The sequence below is a fragment of the Carcharodon carcharias genome, chromosome 18, assembly GCF_017639515.1.
Source record: "Carcharodon carcharias isolate sCarCar2 chromosome 18, sCarCar2.pri, whole genome shotgun sequence".
NCBI lineage: Eukaryota > Metazoa > Chordata > Chondrichthyes > Lamniformes > Lamnidae > Carcharodon > Carcharodon carcharias.
This window is the reverse complement of record NC_054484.1, coordinates 76537634-76565522: the sequence shown is the minus strand read 5'-3', so window position 1 is coordinate 76565522 and position 27889 is coordinate 76537634. Positions and strand designations below refer to the sequence as shown.

Below are 27889 nucleotides of genomic sequence, written 5' to 3'. Positions count from 1 at the left end.
AAACTGAACTGGACTAGCCATATAAATACTGTGGTCACAAGAGCAGGTCGGGGCTAGGAGTCCTGCGGCGAGTAAATCACCTCCTGACTCCCTAAAGCTTATCCAGCATCTGCAAGGCACAAGTTAGGAGTGTGATGGAATAGTCTCCACTTGTCTGGATCAGTGTAGCTTCCACAACACTCAAGAAGCTTGACACCGTCCAGGATAAAGCAGCCCGCTTGACTGGCATCTCTTTAACAACATTCACTCCCTCCACCACCGATGCACAGTGGCAGCAGTGTGTACCTTCTACAAGATACACGGCAGGAAGTCACCAAGCCTCCTCAGACAGTACCTTCCAAGCCCACAACCACTACCATCTAGAAGGACAAGGGCAGCAGAGGGAGGAAAACCACCTGGAAGTTCCTCTCCAAGCCACTCACCATCCTGACTTGGAAATATATTGCCATTCCTTCACTGTCGCTGAGTCAAAATCCTGGAACTCACTCCCTAACAGCACTGTGGGTGTACCTACACCACATGGACTGTAGCAGTTCAAGAAGGCAGCTCACCACCACCCTCTCAAGGGCAATTGGAGAAGGGCGGTAAATGCTGGCCTAGCCAGCGACGCCCATATCCCATAAATGAATAAAAAATATATATACTGGGTCACCTGTGCTCCATTTCATCACAAGAAAGATGACAACTGTCTTTTTGGCGACCATTCCCACCCACAGGAAAAAAAATTGAACACTACATGGGAGAAATTTGGTCATGTAGCGTTGCTTCATCAATAAAGAATGCCCATGGCACTGCCTGTTCCCGAGGAATTGGCGCAAGTCTGTGTAGCATTGCTACGTAATCAAATTTCTTCCCCTATAATCTTTTTAATAGGAGAATTATACAAAATCTGTACTGGGGATGGACAGAATTATCCGAAGTACATTCTATAGTTGGAAACAGTGATGGTATTTTGTATTTCAGGAGCACACAATTCCTCAACAAACCTAGAACGAGCAAACAAGACATTGTAAACAGCCTCCTCATCCTCTGACAATTTTAGTCGATGAGAGCGGTTACATTTTTGTGGCAGGGCAACCTGGAGAAAGAAAACACATATGTAAGAAATTCTGTCACAAAAACCAACAGTGAAGTTTACAATAATATATTTTCATTAATATTCATTCCACCATCAATTTTGAAAACTAATCAGAATTAAGTTTTGTTGAAACAATCAGATGTTCCCTCCATAATGATAGAGTGAGCATCATATTTAGTAGTAAATAATCACAAGGTGTCATTTTCACTATTGCAGAGCCACTTGTAATTAATAAATAATCTTGCAATATTTATGCACAATGAATCTCAAAAGGTGAAGCTTTTCATTACATTTTAAATACAAAGCCATAATACATAAAGCCCTAGGATATACTGGGTCACTTAAGAAGAAATTACCAAATAAATAAGAACAAAAAAATCTAAAATTGTCATAATCAGTCTGCTGCATAAGTCACTCCAGTGCTGTTAGGCTAGTCTATAAATTAAAAACATTAAGCCAGGTTTTGCAGTGAGCAACATAGGAACAGAACTTACACTTGCCCATAGACTTTTGCATGGTAAACTGCTGCCACTGGGACATCCAGACAACATGGCAACCTCAACAGGATATCTGAGACTTCTGAGAACAGGGCAAGAAATTTTGCCTCTTAACCAGATTGAAGAATTGAGCGGGGGTGTGGGGGGTGCTTGCAACAGCAATCTCATACTTAACAGCGTAGCTTCACTTGCCATATGTTGCTGTCTATTTGTGCATAAACAATGGTCAGCAATGTTAACCTCACCATTAGTTTCACAGAAAAATCTGGGCCAATAGAATAACTGAGGTGAAAATCTTGACCTGGAAACTCTAAAATTCTTTTGCTGTTCCTGATTCCAGCTGCACTGTGACTGACAGGAATCAAAAGGTCACACAGCCCTTGTCCAAGTTACACAATTTGGATGGCAATAGGAATATATTTATATTATACTCTAACCCTAAACCTAATAGGCTATGTATTGAAAAATTTAATTGCTTAGAAACAAAGACTTAGGTGTGGAATTTTATGGCCTCTCCTGCTGGTGTGATCTTCTGATCTTGCCAAAGTCAATGGAGTTTTGGGTGGCTCGTTGCATTTTCCAACCCCACCCCCGCTGCAATAGGGCCGAAAATTCCACCCTTAAATTAAATTTTCAGAGTTACAGTATGATATGCCTCAGTGTCTTCTGTTTTTTCTGATCTTACTGAATTTCCTGTAACTGAGAGCAAAGGTGACATCCTATTCCCAAGCCTCCACAAATGCTGCTCTTAGATAGGCACCAGAAATCAAATAAACATGACTAGTTGACAACTTATTTTCACCTGGTCTCCAAAATGTCTAGGATGAGGAACTAAGCAAATTATAAAAGGAAAGGAACGGAGGAAAGTGAGAGGGTAGGAACAAAATTTAGTGGTATCACATTCTGATACTTCAACACATTGTCTACTAATTTAAAACCTGTGTTGTATCCCTCCTTTGTCTTTTATGACTATGTCTGTAAATAACCTATGAAACAAAGGGAAGGACACTTGTCACAAGAATAACTGGCAGCATATAGCTTCACTTGGTACTGAGCCTCTCCTCCAGGCAAATGCATTTAATTTGTTACTGTTCTGCAAACCAGTCCCACAATTCCCATTTTCTCCTCTTATTCCAAGCTCAGCAAGAATTACAGTATTGGACTTTTAGAACAAACAATATCTCAGAAATAATGATTCAAGTTGTTCATTCTCTGAACTCCTGTGATAAAGTACCATCATTTATCCTGTACAGAGGGTTAGATTCCAGCCAAGTAGACATTTGGTTACATTTGCTGGCTCTTGTTCATTTTCTCAGGATTGAAATGCTACCTATCTGAATACAGGCAAAAACAAGAGCCCTCTTGCAATAGTTAAAAACTTAAGGATCTTGAGGGGAGAATTCATACATTCCAAATATTTAAATTGAGATTAGGTGACTTTACAGCTAGAGTATGTCATAAAAGGTTTGACACAAAACCCATTTCACAGAGTCAGTTTGGGTCCATTGACATAAAGCCATAATCACTTTTCAGCAATGTGAAACTTGCAGTATCAAGGGATTTTTTTTTTGTCAAAATTGAAATATGGATTTATATACCAGAGGTTTGCCATTAGTGTCAAGCTGGTCCTTCATTCTCCGCAACAGAAGGCTTTTGGTGATAATATTAAGGCGTTCTCCACCCTTCTTTGTACCATTATCCACTTGGTTCTTCCAAAGCTTGAAGTCATCGAATGGGGAACAGTGAAGGAACCTGAACAAACAGGAAAAAGTTAAAAAGCAGAGCTATGAGATTTTAAAAATCAGTCTAAGCTCCACAGTTAACAACCATAATTAGTCTCAACTAGGCAATTTGGGAACAATATTTCAAACAACTTAGAAGATTTTCTTTATATAAAGGAGAGAAATCATCAAGAATATGGAAATAATGTAGGAATGTTAAATGCTGTAGTCATTATTTGGGAATAATACTGGCAAAAATGTAAGTGTCTGAAGAATGCAATTTAAGAATTAAGTTTAACACAGGGTGCTCTGGTCTGCCTTCTTACTTGAGCAAAGAGTACATATCCAGCAGGTTGTTCTGAATAGGTGTTCCTGTAACTGCCCAACGTGCTTTAGCTTGGAGTTCACACACTGCCATTGATGTTTGTACTTGGGGGTTTTTAATGTTGTGAGCTTCATCCAGGATGATCCGAGTCCATACTATCTTCAGCAGAGGAGAATGTGAAGACTTTGCCTCAGTCAAGGCCTGAAAACAAAAAGTATGTGTGCAGTTTTCATCACAACGTGGTTGGATAGAAAAGATGGAAATATCCTACTTACTCTCACCTTAATCATATTAACAGATTTTTAGTAATATAGAAAGTACCACATCAGAAAGCACACTGATAATGGGACTGGGGCTGGGGCTAATGCACCCAGTCCAAAAAAATGTCAACACTGTAAAAATACCAGAGGTGCTCAGAATTAATTCTGAAATGGTGAGCTGGTATTTGTTAGTTTGGTGACCATTACAACAAGCAGCAAGTGTTATGGGTAATCAAAAGCAGCAGTGTATCCAAGAGGATGCCATGGCATTATATTCTACTTGATGAATCTCAAAAGGTGAAGAATCACTAATATGACTGCAAAACGCTCAACCTACATTTGCTTCCTCATCTTTGCTTGCACACTGTCCTTTTTCCTTTTTCACTGGGATCTCCTTCGCAACAAGGCTATATGTCGTCACAACAACATCAAATTCTGATAGTCTATAAGAAAATGTTTAAATGTCTTAGATTGGAGTCAATAAAAATGGCACTTTAATAGTATATTTGGTTTAAGGTTAAATTCCTCTTCTTGGGTACAGCTGTTCATCTATGCCAACTTTGACTTCCCAGCAAGACATTCATTCCCAGTCATTAGGTCCTCCTGCTATGCTGGGTTCTCTGACTGATGGGCAAACAAGTGCCCTGATGCCAATCTACTTCAAATGCCACTATTAAATTGGCTTCTTGTAACCACAAATTAACTTGCATACTATTTTTCTTTGTCTAAGGAAGGGCATGAGGGCTGCTGCTGGGAGGGGGCAGAAACTTGTCTTTGCTTAATGCCTTCCTCAAATAGTATCAAGGCCTGAAAACCTGGGAGTTGCTGAGAGATATAACCTACATAATGTTGCATGTGATAGATTAGGTTATATATCCAGCCTAAGGTGTCTAGTCAGCTCAAAGTTTACAAAGCTAGCTTTAGCTCTTGTCAATTTAACCATGCTACAAGTCCAGTGATCCACTAGGTGGTTATATATGCATACCAACCTAGAAATATCAATTAGCAATAAATATTTATTGCAACTGTAATGAAATAGATGAACAAACTTCACATTATAGAAGCACCTTCTGCATATTGCATTGCATGTTGAGTTACATTATCAGATTGCACATCGCATTATATATTCAGAGCTGTAAATGTTATTGCATTTTCAGAGTATGAACCCCAGAGTGCTCCAGGTACTCACATCTTTGTTGATTGCTCTCTCTTTGGCCCATGGTACATGTATATACTTAATTTCCTTGAACAGACATGCCGTTCGATTTCCTTCTTCCAATGGTGAATTAGAGATGCTGGACAAATGATGAGTGTGCCACTGGAGATCACAAAAGTGCGATCTTTGGAAAGAGACCATTAGAATGTAATATATTAGGTTATGAGGAGACAGCAGTGAGACAGAAATAATCTCCGTTTTGCTGGATATCATGCCAACACCATGCTGCAATGGGCAAAACTTTGTTCTGCATTTCTACCATTACACATCATGGAACCCTTCTGAATAACCTGTATACTATCAAATCAATATATACCCTACAGTAGCAGTTTGGTAAATGGTAGTTAGAAAACTGTTTTAACTGTTATATTTAGTCAAAATACAACATAAAATGAAACTCATTACAAATTATTAAAGTACAAATTACTTTATGAAACTTTTACAGAAAATTCACATATAAGTTGAAAAGTACACACTTTAAGGTAGGCTTTTATTTCTAAATAGGAATTTTTTCTGAAGTTGTAAATGCAGGAAAAATGCATTGTCTCTCAACTTCCCATTATCAGCAGCTTTGCAAAAAATTCTAAAGCACAACATACAGCTAAATCACTTCAATTAAGTCACATTATGGTTAGTGGTTTAAGCAAAACCACAATCTGAGGTAAAGAAATGTGATGGTTTAAGCAGACAGACCAATTTAAGCCCTAATTAACATAATGACTAAAAATAAAACAATTTTCTGATTTGATTAATATTATGTAATTTTCTAGGTGAAAATGTCATTCAAATTGCCTTCATATAGAATACAATAGAGGATCAAGTGGGGCACAATCATTTGTTTTCTTGAGAAGTACATATGGTATTGGTGTTTCATGTTTGTGGCTGGATAGGTGGGGGAGGGAGGGAAGATTCTTGTTATGCAGGTTCACTTACACAGAGCAAGGTCCAAAGCAAGTGTATTGGCCAGGGCACCAGTAGTGCCATGGGGTCTTTTACGAAACCAGGCATATGGATTATCAGTTTAATATTCCATCCGACCACTGCACTTTCAACAGTGCAGCATTCCCTCAGTAATGTGATGCTTAGATTAAGTACACAAATTCTGGTGTGGGGCTTCATCTGACAGCCTAACTCAAAGACATGGGTGATATCATCAAACCAAGTGTCACCATGCTTCAGTTAGAAGTGCTCTCACGTCAGTCAAAATCCCCACCCAGAACTCAAATCAGCAAAAAGAAAAAGCCAGAGCATGGACAAGATGGGCCGAATGGCCTCCTTCTGTGCTGTAACTTTTCTATGGTTCTGCTCTTGGGATTAACTGACCCACGGTATTCCACAGTGCATTGTTTCGTCCCTGTTGCTGAAATCGTAGTAATTATCACCACTTCTTACCAGTTTTTGAGACCCACTCCTCTGGCTTTTTCCCTTTTTCTTTCTTCCCCTTGCACTTTTGTGTTAAGATGAGTGCAATCATCGTTAGAGTTTTACCCAAACCCATGTCATCTGCTAAAAAATGGAATAAAGTGTCAATATTTTAAATTTATCCTTCTCCCTATTAGTCCTAATTAGATTGTTACTAAAGGCAGACAAACATCCTATCCAGACAAATTTCATTTGGTGCAAGTTACAATTAGTTATAGAAACTGAGTATCAACCCCATCTCCTTCCTGATTAAGGGTCAAAAAGTAATCGTCAGCTATTCATCCCTATTTCTTCTATTTTAATTCAAACTAAATGCTCCTCTTAGCTATCAGTCAATATATATTGCTAAATAATGTCTTATCAGAACAGGAGAATCAAATAGCAAAATAATTATAGAATTTGACATTCCATTCTATGTGATTCTACCAATAGTACTGTATTAAGCTTCCACCTGAGACCATTTCTCATGCAAATTAGAGGCTTTGGTCTCATTGTTCTCCCATGACCTGGCCAGCTTTTTGAGCCCTCTTGAAAGAACTTGCTTACCCAGTATGCCACCTGATGGTTTTTGCTTTTCCCGCCAGAGTAGCCATGCCAATGATTGCTTCTGATGAACCAGCAGAGGGACCTGTAAAAGTGATTTTTTTTTGCTTTAAAAACAATGTTTCATGCATCAAGTACCTTTTTCAGCTTTGTCAAGAAAATAGAAATGAAACAAAGCACAGTCCACTGTAACCAGATTAAATTGCTGTAACCATGGAAACTTATTTTGTCTCCCTTTCAAAAATAGAAGGGAATAAAATATGATTATAATGTAATTTAACAATTGTTGATGAAATTGACATTAAGGAATATTAGGAAAGGCAGGGAATCTTTTAATATTAAGAAACATGAAGTGCGCTAAATACCAGGTAAAAGTTTAAATGAACTTGAAAAGCAGCTTTAGTCACCAGAGCTTCACAGTTCAGCTTGCTTACGCATGATACATTTACCATATATTCTAGCCACAGCTGACAAACAGCAGGTTAGTGTGACTAATATATCTAGGATTCCAACCATCTGTCAAAGATGGGATTTTGGCTTAGTTTATATCATGGTATAAGACCAATCTAGTTTGCAAAGAGGTAACTCCCAGAGACACGGAAGGCATCTAGAATTTTGATGATGACGTTGAGGCATAATAGCCATCACATTGAGGTGTTTTGAAAATTGTGTCAGGTTTGAAATAAAGGGAATTAATTTAGCACATCTCATCAGCAGTCTACATTCTCGGGTTAGAATTGGAGGGGGAGCTTAGAAGGACGTGCAGTGCAGGTGTCAGGAGCTTTCACATCAATGGGAAATGGAGGTGGATGAAAACATTCAAGCTGGTAATATTAATTTTACAAAAAGTATTGGTTTGTTGATCTGCCATGAGTTGAGGAAGTGAGAGAAGTAATCTTTGTCTCTCTAAAATTTACACGAAAAATCGGTCTAGGGCATTAAGAGACACAGATCTGGCCTTTCAGGCAGTCACTAAGGCTAAAAGATTCCAGACTAAGGTATGAACATGTACAGCCTGCAAAAAAAAAGTTAGTGCCAATTACTTCAGTGACTGCTACCATGCGTCATGACTTGGAATTTTTCAACCACATTTCCATAAAAATTGCTTGGAAACAAGCAACATTAAATGTGTTTAGAACAGAAGATTGTTTGAGGTTTGCCCAGCAAGCCCAGTACTGGGCTGGCCATTCACAGGCTGATTAAAGGTGATTTGAATGTGGAATTGGTATATGTATTTGTAGATTCCAAACAGCAGTAAATTTGTTAGCAACATCTGGCCAATCAAAAAGATACCTAGCATTTTGCTGCTGACAAATTCTTTGGTGGGTCAGAAAGAGATGCTTTAATCAAAAAAAAAACAAGACACAGACACCACAGAAAGTCTTTCAGGCAGCAAGAGGATGCACTCCATCCTGGATAGTTTGTTGTTTTACACTAAGGGCTCACTAAAGTGGGTGAACTGTACACCTGTTCTTTATTTGTGCAATATTATGGGAATACTAGTTGAAATAACCAAGTGTGATGAATGTCATGTGGCACAATGCAAGCTTAATTTAACCTGGAATACATTAGCTTATGAATCAAAACTAACAATGCCTCACCTTGTATCAACTCGGTCAGCCTTCAAGGAGTATCCGTGCTTAAGACACAGTGATCCAATTCAACTAACAAGGGGATCGATTGAATAGATAGATTAAATTCAAATTCCATTTGACTGTGTTGGGGACTGATGGCATCATGGTCTAAGAAAACTTTATAAAGCTCCGTAATGTCACTTCACAAATGATAAGGTTTGAAGTTCAATGAGGTTAATATCGCACTGTAATTACGCAAAACCAACCTAATAAAGAAGGATCTACAACAATTCTTGGTTTGTTACCACAAAAATTATCATCTTTGTGTAATGAGTATTGCAATTCTTGGATAAAGGGAACGTATGTCATGGGTTGAGAGCCTATCATATAAAAAAAATTCCACTGTGTCTCAAAATAGAATCTTGAAATGGAACAGTTACAATCGCTTTTGTTAAGTTCATCCTTAAGTAGGAAGTGCAATGCAAAAGAGATGCCAATTCACCTTATTTAGTATATCTTTTAAAGTAGAATTCAGCAGTCCAGGTTTCCAGCTCATCTTAAATTCCAAATATGAACAGATGGAATTTATTAAAAAGTTTCTAATCTCTGTATGTAATACAGAAAATCACCTGGGCACATGGTGAGGATGGGATTAGCAAGAAGAAATAATTCTTCAGTAACATCTTGTTATTTTACATGATAGATAAGACCAGTTTTGCAAAAAATTATTGACGAGGTAAATTATTTTCTTTTTCTACATCTTTTGAAAACTTGTATCATGCAAATCATTTCAAAAATTATTTGCAGATGTATTACACTCTTCCCTACAAATATTTAATATTTCAAAGCCTACAGAAGAATTCTACAGCGATTACAGAAATAACATACCCTACATAATCAGAATTCAGCACTCGGTTTACCACTCCATTGTTTGCATAACAAACAAACATTTCAGAAGCAAGGCTTTCTATGCCTAACTGCAGCTGGTTATAACACAATTATGTGACACAATTCACTTTAGCTGAAAGGTGGGCCTATCCAGGCAACTATACACTATTAGCTCGGGCCCCTGACCATGCACTAATCAATTCAGCCAACCCGAATTTTACAAATTCATTGCCTGGAGCTAGGGCAATTGGGGGGGGATTTGACTTTCTACAGCTGGTATTGTAACTGGTCCTTCTTGGCTCTGGGATATTGAGCTGAAATTGTTAGGATAAGACACAGAAAGAAAATATGAATCCCTGCTGAGGAATAACCTACCTCATCCCAACGGTGTCAAGCAGTTTTGAAAGGACTGTAACCAAATGGCTCAGAACATCAGTGTATTATGAAAATATAGTACCCTTTTCTTATTCAACTCCATATTAAAGAGGAGCACAAAGATGGAAAATTATAAAGAATAATATAAATCTCATTTACAATTACCTTGAGATAGGGGGGTTCTTCAGCTTCATCAGATGTATTTGGGCAAGACTCCAGTGACTTGTGGAGTTGCTCAATAGCCTCACTGGTCATGTGCTTGACAGTGAGGAGTCGATCCTCTGTCATCCGTCCTCCATATAGGCTCTGCTGAGAATTTGCTGAAATCCAAAGAAATTATTAATTCACAATATGGAAAAGGGATTTGTATTCCTTATATGATTAAAAGAATCAAGAACGGGCTACTTAAAACTACTTTACATTCCATACTTGAAAACAAAATTCAAACTTGAAATCCCCATAAAGAACATTCAAATTTCTCTACTGCTCCCTACCCATCCCTCCAAAACGTATTACTTTTATATTTCGAATAAAGAGCTAAGTTATCCCCATCTCATCTTATTTTAAATTGTAACAGCAAAATGTAAAAAAAGGTTGACCATCATTCCACTCAAAGACCACACTTGCAGAGAACAAGGTGGAACCATGCCACAAACTGACCAAACTTAGCCCAGTTATGGCAGGCAGAACAAAATAAATCGTATTGAATTAGTGCACAAACAGTAATGTGGTATATCAATTTCAGTGCCAGTGCAATGCCAGGTACGTAATCTGTACGTCCTAATGGCTGGCGGATCGTATCAACTGACTGTGCTTAATCAGCCCACACTTGCAAAACTCAAAGCATAATGCCTAACGTTAGATGTGATTCCACGATTGGACAACACTTGCTAAACAATTCCGAGTGGACTAAGAATTTCACCAACAACCAAGTTAGGCTTGCACTGTGTCTCAGTTACGTTTGCTAGAATCTACATCTATACAAATGCAAGGACTTGTCCTCTGCAGGCAGAAGTAACATGTCCAGGCGCTGCACTTTTTTTGAATTAAACACAAACATGGGGCACAATTGCTCCCCCTTGTGTATTCTCTATAGCAATGTCTAGACCAGAGCCAACTTGAAAACCAATCAGCATCCTTTTCTCAAGCAATATAAATTGTTGCTCCCTTTGAAATTTGGAATCCCTGTCTCTGTCCTGATAAGTGCAAAATGAAAAGCTTCAAAAGCATGCCTCTTTTTCAGCTTTACTCAAGCCTGAAAATAGAAAACTGCAACTGATTTTCAGTGTGAATGTACAAGATGGCCCCTGGGAGAAAAATATCAGCAGAGATCTGATGGGCCAAATGGACTGCTTTGTGCTGTAGCATTCTATTTTTTCTTAGAAAAGTGCTTTTTTATGACATTTTACCTCTATACACCTGGTTACAAAACTGGCTTGACCCCAGAGGAGAATCATCATTGAAATGTGAAGCTGTTGCATCAGATCTGGGATCCTGATGGGGTACAGGATCATTTAATAAGATGGTGCCACTTCTGTCAAAGGGATTGATTTGGCTGTTCCTTGTTTCTTCTCCTACGGAGAAAAACATTGTTGAATATGAGTTTCAAATGTCCTTATAGCTCAACTGTCAATACATTATCAACCCTGTCAGCATGAACAAAGAACCTGGCCTCCGCAAAGCATTTAGCCTTGATGACTTTGAGGTTAGATGGAAAAAATGTGTAGGAATTCACATTGTACAATTCCATAGCACAGCATTCTGATGCACCAGTATTGTTGGTTAGGAGTCTCTCACCTACTGGTAAGCATTAAGTGTAAATTTACAAGTTTGCATAGCCAATGCAAATCGAGACTGGTTGGAACAGCGTGGACCGAGTGCTCCTGAATTTCCAATTTGCACCGCCAGAAAGCATTTGTTCAAACAACAGGTAGTGGAAATCTAGAACTCTTGCCCTTAAAAAGCTGTTGAGGCTAGGTCAATTGAATTGATACATTTTTGTGATGCAGTGATGGTGGGAAAACAGACTGAAGATTCAGATCAGCTATAATCTAAGTGACTGGCAGACCAGGTTCAATGGGTTGGATAGCCTGCTCTTGTTCCAAACATTCAATGAGCGAGGTTCCTTGCTGGCAGCATGGGCTTGCAAAATGATCTCGGTTATGTGTACAATCAGATTTAAGTTAACACAGTATCAAACACCCCTGTAACTTCGAAAATGTTCCACTCGCCCATTCAAGAAAATGCTTCATTAATTCTAAATAAGCTCAGTATAGTACCTTTTACACTGTCATCTGTAGCGGACAGGCATAGTGCACTCAGAGCATCCTCCAAGTCTTTGACTTGATTTATTAACCTCTGACCTTTGTCAGGAAGGGCAGCAACATTCACTGTTCTCAGAGTATTCTGAAAAATGAAATATTTACATCTCTTATTTTTCTTCCTAAAATTAAAGATTTTTAAAGATGTCACTATCCCTTTATGTTACCTCCTCTCACACTATTACCTTCTTCTGTTTAAGTTGAGCAGTCAGCTGGTTGTGCAGTGCCACAGTTTTCTTGGTTTCTGTGGGTGCCGATGTGCACGCTAATCCAGGAAACATTGTGATTGTTCTCTGTCCATTACTGATATTTGTTTTTCTTGCAACTGCTGTCTGTTTGGCATCTGCTGACTGGCTGCTAAGTGTATTTTTCTTTAAGTTGGTACAGTTATTTTCTGCTCCAATACAAACAGGTACCTCTGCATGAACTTGTCCATATGATTTAATTTCTTTATTTGTTTTCCTATTTGAATCTGAGCTTTGTGTATAAATAACTGAACAGTCTCCAGTAGCAGTGTATTCAACTTTGGTTCGTTGTGTCTGTTCTGAGCAGTTTTCTCGAGTATCTTTTAGTTCAGATTGATGGGGGATCCTGGTCATGCAGCACTCCTGAGTGCTACTCGGCTTTTCATTTTCACAACTACATTTGCTTTTATTGCTTGATGATTGCCTGACCCTTAGTTGTTCACCTTTCAAGTGTACACTGCTTGTTGTTGTAGTGTTCCTATGGTGTGACGAGTGTTTATATAATTCTTCATGGACATGCTTTTTCTCAGATCCTAACTGAACATTATCTCTCTTTGTAGTCTGGGATGGCTCTGATGATTTTTCTTTGTCAGTTGCCAAGCGGCCAGAAGGTTTGAAATTTGGTAGATTGTGACCCTTCTTTTTACTAGAGTCAGTTCCTTCTGTTCCAGCATCATATGTAAAGTGATGAATTACTTCTTTTTGAGTTCCTTCAGAATCCACAACAGCAAGCTTTTCAGCCTCACTAGATGACTTTTCCTTGATTTTGAACCCATCATGAGGTTTCTCCGCTGCCTGCTTATCAGTTACTGGTAAACCATTCAACTTCAACCTTTCGCCTACATCCTCATTATGCTTCCTGTTTCTTTCAAACTCAGTCTCTTGGCTGCTATTGTTATCGGTATCAGCTTTCCAGGTGAATGGCTTCCGATTCTCGCTTGGAACTCTAAAAGGGTTTCGCTCCTTAGGATGATGGGGTTGCCTTCCAACATGATGGACATCTCTCTCTGTTGGTGACAGCTTTGAGGAAAACACAAATTAATATTTAATATTTCTTATGCACACCCGAAAAGGAACACATATTATGGACTGTCGCGTGGTTTTCTTTCGATAACAAGTTGAATCTTATATGAAAACCCAGCTGAATAAGTCCTTGTGGAATATAATATCTGTATCTTTCCCTTACTAAAATGAGTGTCAGTGTTGAGGGATCATTTGCCCATTCCTACATTTCGGGTGAGCATCAAAGGCTGTGAGGTCAGAGACAACAGAGATCACATGCAGGACAAAGTATCCAAAGCATATCACTCATACGGCACCTCAAACGTCAGAAGCACAGATCTTTACACAAGTGTTCCACCTTCCAAACATTAACTGTCTGAGAGTATGGTGGTGGTAAATTCAATCAAGGTCTTCAAAAGAGAATTGGATAATTATTTGAAAAGCAAAAATTTGCAGGACTATGAGGGAAAAAAGTGGTGGAGTGGCACTAGACAAGTTGTTCTTGCTGATGCAGACAGGATCGGCTGAATGGCCTCCTTCTGTGCTGTAACCACTCAATGATTCTATCCTTCGGCCTCTTTGAATGAGAATAAAGAGTAATCCCAATACAGGTATTAGCAGAAGTGAGTTATACCCACTGTCAGTGTGCACACATTTAGTTATCAGAATAGATATTCTTCATACCAACAATTTAATCTCCAATCTCTGGTCTGAAAGGTGAAAAAATACTGCTTTAATCCATGGAAAACCAGTTGGTCGGTACCAATAGGAGAAGATCGATACAGAAACATTAACCATGTTTCCAGCTGGCACCACTGGGTTAAATTCTACAATGGTTTTATCAAGCCATGAATGTTGCTTTTAATACTGTTAGTTACAGTCACCCAGTCTCTCAAAAAAACTAAATTTGTGCACAACTCATTGTCTTTCTAAGAAAAGGAAAGCATTACCACATGTAAAAAATCTTTCAGAAAAAATTCTGAATCATGAAAAATTGAGAAAATATAAAGACTAGAATAGTCTGATGGATTTCAGAGGCTCCTTATAATTGTAAACACTTCGCATCATCTTGTACAATGACCCTGAAGGGGATTTCAACATTCATCTGCTATATTGATTTTAATAGAAGCAATTGGAGACTGAAGAGCATGCAAAGAGCAACTCCTGTCTATAGAGCTCATTCTAAAATGAAAATACAACTCATTTTTGGACTTGTAACTATACAGAAAATATGATATCCTACTCTACAACAGTGATGACTCTTCAAAAATACTTCATTGGCTGTTAGTGCTTTGGGACAAGCTGAGGTCATGAAAGGTGCTTTAAAAATGCAAGGCTTTCCTCTATTCATTATTAACATTAGTTCAAAAATAAAATACCAGAAACCATGGCAGCAACATTTCAACTCCTTAAAATAACAATGATCTATGCCTTTGGATTCTAGTAGCAATATAATGTGTCATTAACATTACAACATCTTAACTATTGACAAATGCCAAGTATAAACTCCTATTAAATGTCCATACCTGCCAGGGAACATTTCCGCACCATTTCAGATTATCTGCCTTCCCTTTCACACAGCGATAATATAAACTACAGGAAAAGAATAAGACAAGCACTGAAAATCAAATCAATTCCTAACACTGTGCCTCAATCACACTTTCAATATTTCTCCTTTGGGAGGGAAATTATTCAATTTTCTTCACATTAATAAACATATACTAAATCAACAAGCTTACATATCACAGGAACTATGTATGGAAGACAGAATCAGTTCCAGTGAAGGAGCTACTTACAGTGCTCTGCACACAACAGTGATTCCATGAGGTAATCACAGAAAGAAAACAACCGTTATGTTATTTTATGGAAGTGGCTCACAATGACAAGAATGTCTTGGGCAAGGTTTCTTAAAACCAAGTCTTATGGCTGAATGACCAAACTTGGAAATGAGAAAAGGCTATAACATCATGACCAGCTCACTCTACTACGAAAAAAGATTACATCCAAAGGAATGAAAGGTCCAAACCTTGGTATAAACAAGAAACTGCAGTTCTTCTACTGGCCTACTAGTAAATGCACCCCAGTCGCAAGACCAGTTTGTAAAACCACTAGAAAAATCTAACGTAGATTATCCCAATGTGAAAAATGATTCAGTTCACCCTTTTGTCTGCCCCTCAGAATAAGAAACACAAGGGGATTCAGTGCTACATGGATTTCATGCCTCATGTGAAATATCATATGGAGTTGCTTACATAATAGTAACAGTAAATCTTACCAATAAGACTTGGTGTCTGATTTTCTAGAGATGGCCTGAAGTTCCACAATCGAATCTTCATGTATCAGACAGTGAGATACTGGGATACTGGGAAAGAAAGACAATAAAACCAGTTACTGCAGAAAACACAGTATCAGAGAAATCAGGAGACAACAACAACAAAAAAAAAACCTTATATGAAACTTAACAAAAATTTACTTGGTGGGGCATTGTAATTGGTCTCAGTTTCCAAACTGGGGAATGGGGTGGGGGGGGATGGGGGAGACTGGGGCGAAGGTTGGGGATCGGAAAGGAAATCAGTCAAGGTTCTCACGGTTGACTCCTATCCTGAAAAAGAAGTCTGTGTCATTAGTCACTGACTTCAGCAGTGGAATCAAGTTCATAACCATCTGAAATAAATTCAGTCCAAAGACTGAATTTTTTTACCACAGTTGCACATGCACAATATTCATAATGTAAGCTTCACTATTTTTAAATAGGATGAATTTTGATGCGACCATTGAATCTTACATTTATACACTGCCACTTTTTGAGGATTTCTGACTAGACTTCAACGTGTTTCTTGGTGTAGTTCAGTTAACTACATAGGATAAGGGAGGGAATGTATGCATATTAAAAGCTATGTAAACAAACTTGTGGAATATTGCTATTTGTATCCCACATTGAGCTGAGGCAACACAATTCAACAAATTCATCCAAGGCTCAGTGGGTGGTATTTAATGGAGGCGAATGAGGTCTTGCCTGCATGCTGGAGAAGCGGCGAGGCCCGCATCAACTCCTTTGGGGAAGGCCTGCCAAATAAATTGCCAATCATACACATAACTCAGCAGGAGTGGGCCTTCCCCCCCAGATCAAGGACCCTGGGGGTGGAAATCCCACCTGTCATGTGATGCTGGCCAATCAGAGGCCAGTAGCTTTCATTGCTCGGTGGCACCACCAGGGCAACACCATAGGCCTAGCATCACCACTGAATCCAGGCATGGGTGGCTGATAGCTGGGGAGGGGTGGGTGGGGTTCTCAGCAGGCCTGTTGATCAGGCTCGGTGTGTCTTTGAACAAGGGATCCCCCGGGAAACTTGCATGCAAGCCCAGCAGTGTTTGCTTTCTGGGCTTCCCTGCACCGGCAGCAGCATGAGGCCCTTAAGTGGACAATAATTTCCCACTTAAGGACCGCAGTTCACAGTAGTGATTGTGATGGTGGTGGGGGTAAGGGGTGTAATGCTATACACAGGTCTTTCTGCCACAGACTTAATCAGGACAGAGACAGGAAGGTGGCAGGTTCTGCTGCCATCCTCCCAACTGATTAAACGCTCACCCGCCACTAAATTTACCACAGGGAATAAATTCTGTCCATTACATCTAGATGGTCTCATTTGTTTTAAGAATAGGAGATATTTCCTTAGGATGCACAGTTGGGGGTGTGGAAGCTTCAGTAGTAGGCTTCATCAGCAGCTCTACCCAACCTGAGACATGGGGATGTATAGAAAACAGAAGAATAAAGCTTCATGTGCTGCTTAGTCAGTTGGTGAGACAAACTGAGGGGGAAACCAGCAAGGTCTAAGCAGAAAACCCTTACTTAGAAAGCCAACCTTAGCTTGGATAGCTGGTCAGGTTTCAGGGAAAAAGTAGTGACCTAAAAAGGAGCAGTGTGTTTTATTAGTTTTCTTAATCTTGAAGCAGAAAATAAAGTGAGCTGTATGAAGATGATATTTGATTTTGACTGTTACCCTAAGTTCACTTGTTCTATATCAATTACTGCAGCTTCCTGATTCATATCTGACTTCTTCTCACTAAAGTGTTTCTCAGTGACAGGAAAATAACTCATATTTCAGATCACAAAAGGGCCCTATTGTTAGTTCTCCATGTTGTGCACTGCTGAACATACTTTAGCCAGACTTGCAATTTGTATCAAGTGCCTTTCACGTACTCAGGACATGACAAACTGCTTTACAGTCAATGAGTTACTTTAGAAGCACAGTCACTGGCAGATATTGTGCATGCAGCAAGCTGTCACAAACATCAATGAGACAAATAACCAGTTAATTGGTTTTACATAGTGCTGGTTAAGGGAGAAGTTGGTTAGGACAATGCGGAAACTTCCTCACACTGTACTCTAAACCATACTAGACCTCGAAAGATTACCAGACTTCTTCCACAGGCACATATGTTTTGACCAGTAACAGAAGTTCATAAGATGCTTAAAGTAACCAAGTTTCCAGTTACAATATATGGTCACCACCCGTTTGCCACTTTCCAGCAACCCCTCGACTCCATATTGGGTTTGGCACCAAAAATTTCTAATTGGATTCAAAAGATTGCATCTTAGGCCAAAATGTTACAACACAAAAAATTTCTCAACAAAACATTACTCCTACTTTCTCCTTTATATCGTCATGCAGAACGAGCAACACGTACTTAGCAAGCTGCGTGAATGCACACGGTGAACTACCCCGGTGTCCACAGATATAGAAACTCTTGCCTTTGGTTGCTCCATCTCTCACTCCTGTTTTCAGAAAACAGGGTGTTCCTGCAGGACACAAAGAACACAGACAATCCAGACAAGAGTTAGGATGAAGACATTTTTAAAAAAGGAAGGCTTGCATTTATATAGCACCTACCATAAGTTCAGGACTTCAGCCAGTAAAGTACTTTTGAAGTTTAGTCACTGGTGTGATGTGGCAGTCAACGTGTGCACTGAAAACTCTAACACGGCAATGAAATACATAACTAGACTATCTGCTTTATGTGTTAGTTCAGGGATAAATGTTGGCCAGGGCATCAGCAGAACTCCCCTGCTCTTCTGTGAATGGTGCAAGGGATCTTTTATGTCCACCTGCAAGGGCAGACTTGGCTTAACATCTCATCCAAAGATGGCAGCTCCAATAGTGTAGCACTCTGAGTACTGCACTCCTTAAATATTCACTCTATTTGAAAATACACATATCCACTATTTATCCAGCCAACCTCACCTATGGACATATTAAACATACAAAAATAAAAGCTAATTACTGCAGATGCTGGAAACCGTCAGCAGGCCAGCCACCATTTGTGAAGAGCGAAACAGTTAATGTTTCAGTTTGTTCATTCTGATATTAGGTTATCAACCTTTGCTGAGTGTTTGTAACACTTTCTGTTTTTATTGTGAACAAGGCAGCTTCACAGACAAGCAATCAGCAACAAAATGAGGCTGCAATTACCAGCATTTTTTATTTCTTCCAGTTTCCAGCATGTAGTCTCTTTGTCTACAATTTGACAGTTAAGATTGTAAAGTGATAGGTGTGAGAAATGGTAACTTTGCAAATTCTTGGGGTTGGGGGCAAGGGAGAAGGGAAGATGGATTTGAAGATGAGAAGGGCACCTATATTATATTAGAATCAGAAAGAGCTTGCATTTTCACTGCTCCTTTCGTGTGCTCATGCCAAAGCCAAAGTATTACTTTTGAAGAGCAGTCAGAGCTGTTAGGTAACAACTTCTGCAAAATTCTACAGAGAAAGTGAAACGAATAACTGGTTAATCTACTGTTTGATGATGCCCATGTTTGAGGAATCAAAGCTGGCCAATACATGGCGGATTCAAATAGAAAGAGAAAATGCTGGAAATGTTCAGCATGTCTGGCAGCATCTGTGGCGGGAGAACCAGAGTTAACGTCTCAAGTCTGTGACCTTGCATGAAAACTGGGACCAGTTAGATGTACAATCACATTTTAAGCAAGTGAAAGGGGGCATGGTGGGAAAAAGAACAAAAAGGAAGGTCTGTAGTGGAGTGGATAGCAGGAAAGATCAAATGACAAAAGGTGCAAGAGCAAAGGACGTGGCAATGGCACAGGCAAAAGAAACTAAAGATGTCTCCAGATGTGCATTACAGATTCATGAACAGCTTCTATCCAAAAGCAAAATAGAATGTTAAAATGGGAGAAAAACCAAAACCAGCAAAGAAAATGGAAACAAAATGGGGACAGAGGCTACAACCTAAAATTGTTGAACTCCATGTTGAGTCCTGAAGGCTGTAAAGGGCCCAGTCAAAAGATGAAGAGCTATTCCTCAACCTTATAAATAGCTTCACTGTAACACTGGAGGAGTCCATGGACAGGAAAGTTTGAGCGAGAGCAAGTTGGAGAATTCAAATGATAGGGTGACTGGAGCTCCAGGTGGTGCTTGTGAACTGAGAAAAGGCTTTCCACAGTCACCCAATCTGCATGCCAGCCCCTGCCCTGTCACCCCCATGCCAGCCCCTGCCCTGTCACCCCCATGCCAGCCCCTGCCCTGTCACCAGCCAGAGGCCATTATTTATACCATTATGGCAAAAGGACCAACAGCAACGTTGTGAAAAACATTTTTTATGCAGCAAGTGGCAGGGTCTGGAATGCACCAGCAGAGAGAATGGTGGAAGCAGATTCAAAAAAGAATTGGATGAGCACCTGATGAGTTACAAAATGCAGGGCCGGGGAAGGGTGGGGCGGTGGATAAGGGCAGGAGAGGTGGGGTTAACGGAGATGCTGTTGCAAAGAGCTGGCAAGAGTGTGACAGGCCCAAAGGCCTCCTATGCTATAACCGTTCTATGACGCTTTCATGGTTCTGGAACAACTTCCCATCTTTCTGAAAACACAGTCACAGCTGGAGTGGGAAAACGGTGTAATAAGTCCTTTTTCCTTAGTTCTGACGAAGAGTCATACGGACTCGAAACGTTAACTGTTTCCTCTCCACAGATGCTGTCAGAGCTGCTGAGTTTTTCCAAGTGCTTTTATTTCAGATTTCCAGCATCCGCAGTTTTTTGCTTTTATTATAATAAGTGGTCTTCAAAGTTTATCTCCGTAATAGGAACATTATTTCTAATGTTTTACATTTTGAAACAGTGAAAAGGCTCTGTATGAATTTAATTTATCCCCTGTGGTCTTAAGCCATAAGGAGACGAAGGTCTCGGTCTCCCGAAGGGACAATAGCCTACAGAGTGACAGGGGTCTCCATCTTGCAGCACCAACATTCCAAACGCCCGCGGTTACCATCACGGTCATCGACCCACGTGGGAAACAACCGGAAATTCCCCTGTTTCAACACCCTGATTAGACTAAAACCTACAGCTCCTCCTGATTGGTCACTCCAACGACCAATTAAACGACCTCACATCCGGAAATGTTTCCAACCTCCGACGGGATTCAATCTAATTTCAGAGATAAAAACAAAAAAACTGCGGATGCTGGAAATCCAAAACAAAAACAGAATTACCTGGAAAAACTCAGCAGGTCTGGCAGAAGGGTCATGAGGACTCGAAACGTCAACTCTTTTCTTCTCCGCCGATGCTGCCAGACCTGCTGAGTTTTTCCAGGTAATTCTGTTTTTGTTTTCAATCTAATTTCCCTCAGTTTACACACACACACACACACATTTCCAGTTAATAGTTTCTGAATATTTAAACATACCATGTTCCTCACACAACACCTTCTCCATTTCACTCTGGTTACCGGACCGACGCACAAACTTACGCCCCTCCCTCCACCAAAACCCCACCTACCAAGATCATGTGATACCAGACGCCAATTGAGGCTCTACCGTCTCATCCAATCAGAAATCAAGAACGGTGGCTACATCCGGGTACTGTAATTTCAAATTCCCCGCAGGTAACGGGCAGGGTAAAGCACCAATCAGAATGTGGGATAGACAATGGGCGGGGTTTCAATCACCTCTCTCTGGGATTGGAGAGCTGGTTGTTTTCTTCTGTGTGTCACTTCGGGTATGGGCTTCATACTCTATTAGGACCCAGAGCTGCGGAGATATTGGGCTTTATGGTCACTTAGAGAAGAACACAAGAATTAGGAAGAATAGAAAATCAGTCTATTTTTTAAATGGAGAGATTGCAGAACTCTGCCTTACAGAAGGATCTAGACGTCCTACTACATGAATTACAAAAGTTAGTATGCAGATGCAGCAAGTGATTAGGAAGGCAAATGGGACGTCGGTGTTTATTGCAAGGGAAATGGAATATAAAAGTATGGAACAAAAACAAAAATTGCTGGAAAAACTCAGCAGGTCTGCCAGCATCTGTGCAGAGGAATACAGAGTTAACATTTCGAGCCCGTATGACTCTTCAGCAGAACTAAAATGTGGTGAAATATAAGCTGTGTGAGGGGGTGGGACAGGTGGAGCTGGATAGAGGGCCAGTGATAGGTGGAGGCAAAGGAGAGATTGTCAAAGATGTCATAGACTAAAGGTCAAAGGGGTGTTGACGGTGGTGATATTAGCTAAAGGATGTGCTAATGGTGACATTAAGGGTAGAAAGCAGGATGATCAAGTGACAGATGGCCCTAGTGGAGGTGGTGTGGGGTATCGAATTAGGCTGAAAGGTGGAGATAAAACAATGGATGGAAATACATTTTAAAAATAATAATAGAAGTAGGTGGGAAAAGAAAAACATAAATATTTTTAAAAAAATAATTATTAGAAAAAAGGGGATCAAAAAGGGGGTGAGGATGGATGTTAAGTCCGGAAGGCTGTTAAGTGCCTAATTGGAAGATAAGGTGCTGTTCCTCCAGTTTGCATCGAGCTTCACTGGAACGTTGCAGCAGGCCAAAGACAGACATGTGGGCATGAGAGCAGGGTGGTGTGTTGGAATAGCAAGGGACAGGAAGGTCTGGGTCTTGCTTGCGGACAGAACGAAGGTGTTCCGCAAAGTGGTCACCCAGTCTGCATTTGGTCTCTCCAATGTAGAGACCGCATTGGGAGCAGCGAATGCAGTTGACTAAATAGAGGGAAGTGCAACTGCTTTAATTGAAAGGAGTGTTTGGGCCCTCAGATGGTGAGGAGGGGGAAAGTAAAGGGGCAGGTGTTGCACCTTCTGATGTTGCATGCAAAGCTGCCGTGGGAAGGGGTTGAGGTGTAGGGGGTGATGGAGGAGTGGACCAGGGTATCCCGGAGGGAACGGTCAGAATACTGACAAGGGGTGAAGGGAAGATTGGAGAGACGAAACGCAGACTGGGTGACTGCTTTGAGGAACACCTTTGGTCTGTCCGCAAGCATGACCCAATTTATTAAAATTTATTGTTTTATCTCCACCTTTTAGTCTATTTCCATTCCCTCCCCCCCCCATCCCACCTCCACTCCCACTAGGGCTATCTGTCACTTGCTCATCCTGCTTTCTATCCTTAATGTCACCATTAGCACATCCTTTAGCTAATATCACCACCGTCAACACCCCTTTGACCTTTTGTTTATGACATCTTTGGCAATCTCTCCTTTGCCTCCACCTATCACTGGCCCTCTATCCAGCTCAGTATTAGTTCAGAGAAGTTTCACTTAGCTGATTTCTGCGATGAAGGAGTAATCTTATGCGGAAATGCAGATTGGGCCTATACCCGTTGGAGTTTAGAAGAATGAGAGATGATCATATTGAAACATTTATGACCCTGAGGGGATTTGACAGGGTGAATGCTGGGAGGATGTTTCCCCTAGAATCTAGAACTAGAGGGCACAGTTTAAAAATTGGCATCTCCCTTTTAAAATGGAGATGTGGAGAGTTTTTTTTCTCTGAGTGTTGTTAGTCTAGAATTATTTTCCCAAAAGAGCAGTGGAGGCTGGGTCATTTAATTTATTTAAGGCAGAGTTAGACCGATTTTTGATCAGCAAGGGAGTCAAGAGTTATGGGGGCATACAGGAAAGTGAAGTTGAGGCCACAACCAGATCAGCCATGATCTTATTGGATGACGGAACAGGCTTGAAGTGCTGAATGGCCTACTAGTGCTCCAAAGCACTGTATTCCAAAGTAGGCTATCTTTGTGATGGGAGGATATTGGTTCAGAAACTTGGCTCTAGATTCATTAGGATGTTGAGGATGTGATTGTCTGATTCAAACAGAGATAGTAGTTAAAAAGGAGGAATTGAATCAATGGCACTGATATGGAGTTTAGGATGGGAACCAAAGCCAATAGTTTCACTTTTCCCGATGTTTAACAAAGGAAGTGTAGCTTATCCAAGACTGGATGTCAGACAAGCAGTCTGGCAATACAGATACCATGGAACAGTCAAGAATGGCAGAAAAGTAGTGCGCATGTGGAAGCTGACCTCATGATGGTTGATGATGTTTCATGGATAGCAATTGCATGGGCAAGAGGAGAGGAACTCCTGAGATAGTGATGCAAGGGTGGGAAGAACAGATAATTCTGGAATGCTCTGGCTATGCTTTGAAAACGTAGAGCAGAGCTAAGTGAGGGCAATCCCACTGGATTTGATAAGGGAGGAAAGCTGATGGAGGATGACAGGATGAGGAGGACAGCGCACCACAATCACAGACACAGTGTCATTTGCGACTTTGATTAGAGCCATTTCAATGCTGTGAGGGGGATGTAAATGTGATTGGAGAAATTCAAACAACTGTGGAAAAGCTGAGTACGGTTTTCAGAGGTAACCACTGTTTCAAAGACTTGACAGTTTGGAGATGGGACAGTAGTTTGCAAGGACAAAGGGGTTGACTATATCTGGGTTTTGTGAAGAGAAGATAATGATAGCAGTTTTGAACAGGACATAGTGATACCTCAGCAGAGGAGAGCATAATGTCAGTTAGCATGGACCAAAAAGGTGAGTTGAGTGGTAGAAGTTAAATGGAAATAGGGTCAAGAGAGCAGGAGTTATATGTTGTGGATGAGATAAGCGCAAAGAGGGCATGAGGGGAGAATCTTAGTGGAAAATAAGTTCATGAGCTTGTACTTATTGTTAAAGGTGAGGATGTTGGGATAGGAGGGAGGTGTTTAAGGAGATGGCCCGTAGCAAAGAAAAGAAGCAGGGCCTATCTTTTTTATCTCCTGGATGATCCTGAAGTAGTAGGTGGTTTTGATAGAGCGGAGTTAACCACTGAACGTGACATAGGGCTGGATTTTCGCCAAGTCAGGATGACTTGGGAGCCCTTTAAAAATGGTGGCTGGGACCCGACTCCAGGATTCCCAACCCCATTCCTGGGGGATTTCCAATTTTAGGGAGTGCCTTTTAAGGGCAAGGGCTGGTTTGGGTCAAAAGCCTGCACCCCAGACTTAGCCGGCTCCATTGTGGGGATAGGATGTCCTAATCCTCTGCAATTTTCCTGGAATTGGGCCATGTTTTCAATGAGTCATGTTTCACGGCACCTCAGAGGAGGGCAGCAAACTGCAATCACAATCACACTGATTATTGTCAGTGCTTGACCTGTGCTGTTTCAGTGCTCTGGACAGGGCACAAGACAAACTAGAGAAATTTATTCTGGGAGAGGTGGAAACTTCATTCCAATGGAACAGCATTATTCAAATTTTAGGAAAAATGGTTACATATTCCACAGCAAAGCTTCAGAGGAAAAACTAACATAAACTGTTGCCGGAACGATGTCCAAAATCCAGCACCCTCAGGACCATGACTGTGCCAGATTTCAGATTTTCCTGGATTTTGTACAATAGAATCAGGAAAGGCACCATTTATACTGGCAAAATGTAACCTCATTGCCCAAAGCTTTTACACGTTTGACCCGATGGATTCAAACTTCTCCTGAACGGCTCTCCAAAGTCAGGCTGAGTTGCTTCAGGCATCATCGGATGCCCTTTGATGCCTGTTATGCCCGCAGTTGCACAGAACCCAGGTCAGTCACAGAAAGTCAGGTTCTGGTTCTCCTGCTCCTTGGCTGGGCCGGAAACTAGCCAGGGACCTGCTATTGCCCGCTGCAGCTCGCTGAGCACTTTCACGTGCCGTTGGCCCCAAACCGATCGACCTTTCGTCCCAGAGTTACAGCCAGATAACCAATCAAAAGGTACCTGGAGCCACGCGTTCGGGGTGGGGGTTCCAAAAACTCCAGGGCTAGTGCACCAATATAATATGCTCCCTCCTTTCGACTGAACCATCTCTGCGTGAATCAGACGAGTAACACCAAAGCAGGAGGTGTCTGATCGCATCGAATTGTTGAGGAGAAATCATCAACCAACGTAATACTGTAACCTCACCTACAGGGGCAGCATTCATTTCCATTTTCATGGATGTCCTGTTTTCAGATGATTCTGGTCTTTGGACAGCCAGATTTTGTACATCATACTTGCAGTACTGTGAGACCAGAAACTTTTCTTTTAAAGTGTCCTGTATTTATGACTTACTTTAGAATTAGCTTCATTCACTTTATTGTGACTTGTATTATAACTTGTAAATAACTGACACATTGTTTAATGCTCAATTTGGTATCAGAAAGAAGAATTATTCCTATTAGCTAGGAGACACTTCCACATACTCAAGCACTGCCTTTAAGTAATGATAACAGAAGTGATATTTCTAATTGTTGGATAAGTCATTTACCCAATAAACACATTCAAAAAGCTAGAGACTGTAATATGTTTGATGAGTCACTTCATTTATTAATGAAAAAATATTAATCTTAAAATTCCTAACCAACAATATAGTGTAGCACAAAATCAGATTGTGTGGATTTAATGAAGGGCTCATGAAACTGGCTTCTCCACATCGCCAGCACCACCAGTTCTCAAAGGTAGCCACAGTCTCTCTCTTTCTAAATACAACTTATTCTTTATACCTTTTCCTTATAATTTTTTTCATGCTGAATGGAGTCTCATCCTATGTTGTATGACCACCCAACTTTTCAAACTGATTGCCAAACAGAGATGAGAGGCCCCATGCCTTTTCATACCATACTGCTACTTATTGTTGCTTTTCCTCAAGCTATAGCTTTGTTCTAAAAAAACCTTTGATGCTTTTACCCGCTGTGATGAAAAACCAGTGTTCCAAAAGCTTATATGTTTCAATCGAATGCTTCTTCAATCTCAATATTTATCCACCTAGCTTATTTATTTATATATTTTTATGTTACAACACCCTTGGTCCTGAAATTGATTTTTCTACAATGTTATCAGCAACGATAAGAGAAAAAGACAAACTTTCTGAGAACACTATTGTGCTAATTCTGTCTACTGTTTTGTCTGTTAGAAATAAGAGGGATGTAATAACATATTGATATTTTTTACATAGTTCAAGGTGAGAAAAGAGCTCCCATTTGTTGCTTTGTAAACTTATTTTCCTGTCAGAGTTCATAATGTTATCATACTTCCTCTTCTAATTTGTTTCAGGATCTGTTTTTTTTAGAAAAAAAGCAAACCATTACTGCTATATATCACCTCCCAACATGCGTGGTTACCCAATGTCATTCTGTTGTTGCATAACAATGATATTGTTTTTGAGAAATGCTGATGTGTTGCAATATTGATTTAAAGCACAAGAAAAGACAGAATTGAGTGGTTTGAATTTACAACTGATCATATCTTCTGCCTCAAGGGTCACGTTTACCTGAATTCCTGTAATATTGTGCGCACCTAAAGGCACCAATATTTTATCTGCAGTTCAGGGGTTGTTCTGGTGGTTGGTATAAGGCAAAATGTTGTTTCCCAAACTAGACATGTGGGGGGAATTTTATCCCTCCTGGTGGTGTGTTTGGAGGTGGGGGTGGGCATTTAATTAGGCAGGAGAGTGGCGTGCTTCTATCAGAATTAAGTCCGGGCAAGGACGGCCCGCGTTCAGACTTCCCACCCAGCTACCAAAGCCCTTAAGTGGGCAATTAATGACCACTTAAAGGTCTCACCCGCCACCAGTAGGTGGGCCTGTTGCCACTCTGAGCACAACGAGCAAACCTTTGCAGGCTGCTTGTGGTCTCCTGAGGGTGGGGAGAGGCGTCCCTGCCTCAAAGGCACTCAGTGCGAGTTTGAGGTCCCAGCATTGGGAAATGGAGTCCCCACTGAGTGCCATCCCGTTTCCCTTGCTGCCGAACCTCTACCCCCTTACCAGTAACCCTTAGCCCATGATAAACCTCCCACCATAACTTACCTCTGGCCTGGGTTGCTCCTCAGTCCTGGACCTCCGCTGGCTGTTCCTGCAGCAGCCATTGCCTCCCTGGTGACACTGGTGATCAAAAGAGCTGCTGGCCTCTGATTGATTGGCAGCTCCCAGTGCATGGGATTTCTGCCCCTAGGGTCCTTGATCCCAGGCAACGCCCCAGTGGCCACTTAATTGCCTGAGAGGCAGTTAATACCAGCGGACCTTCTTGGAGGAGGCAAAGCAGGTCTCTCGCTGGCTCTACAGCCAGCAGGCAAGACTCCCTATGTCTCCATAAAATCCCCCCCAGAGTATGTAATGTAATACCTTCCTCT

General features: G+C 40.7%; 1 protein-coding gene across 2 annotated transcripts in view; it reads right to left on the bottom strand.

Moving 5' to 3' along the window:
* Positions 1-27889, bottom strand: part of ttf2 (transcription termination factor, RNA polymerase II) — a 76515-nt gene that overhangs the window by 16256 nt on the left and 32370 nt on the right. Inside the window, exons 1-15 of one of the 2 annotated variants that reach the window (XM_041211827.1) lie at positions 21158-21247; positions 18157-18268; positions 15743-15829; positions 14994-15060; positions 12406-13485; positions 12179-12305; positions 11309-11473; positions 10065-10219; positions 7066-7147; positions 6490-6603; positions 5071-5221; positions 4219-4324; positions 3623-3822; positions 3174-3327; positions 987-1078 (exon numbers count right to left, since the gene is read on the bottom strand). In XM_041211827.1, the coding sequence (XP_041067761.1) occupies positions 987-1078; positions 3174-3327; positions 3623-3822; positions 4219-4324; positions 5071-5221; positions 6490-6603; positions 7066-7147; positions 10065-10219; positions 11309-11473; positions 12179-12305; positions 12406-13485; positions 14994-15060; positions 15743-15829; positions 18157-18268; positions 21158-21185 (2720 nt within the window). In that variant the 5' untranslated portion in view covers positions 21186-21247. Of the gene's footprint in view, positions 1-986; positions 1079-3173; positions 3328-3622; positions 3823-4218; positions 4325-5070; positions 5222-6489; positions 6604-7065; positions 7148-10064; positions 10220-11308; positions 11474-12178; positions 12306-12405; positions 13486-14993; positions 15061-15742; positions 15830-18156; positions 18269-21157; positions 21248-27889 lie in introns of those variants that run through there. The other variant, XM_041211826.1, reaches the window with a different exon arrangement.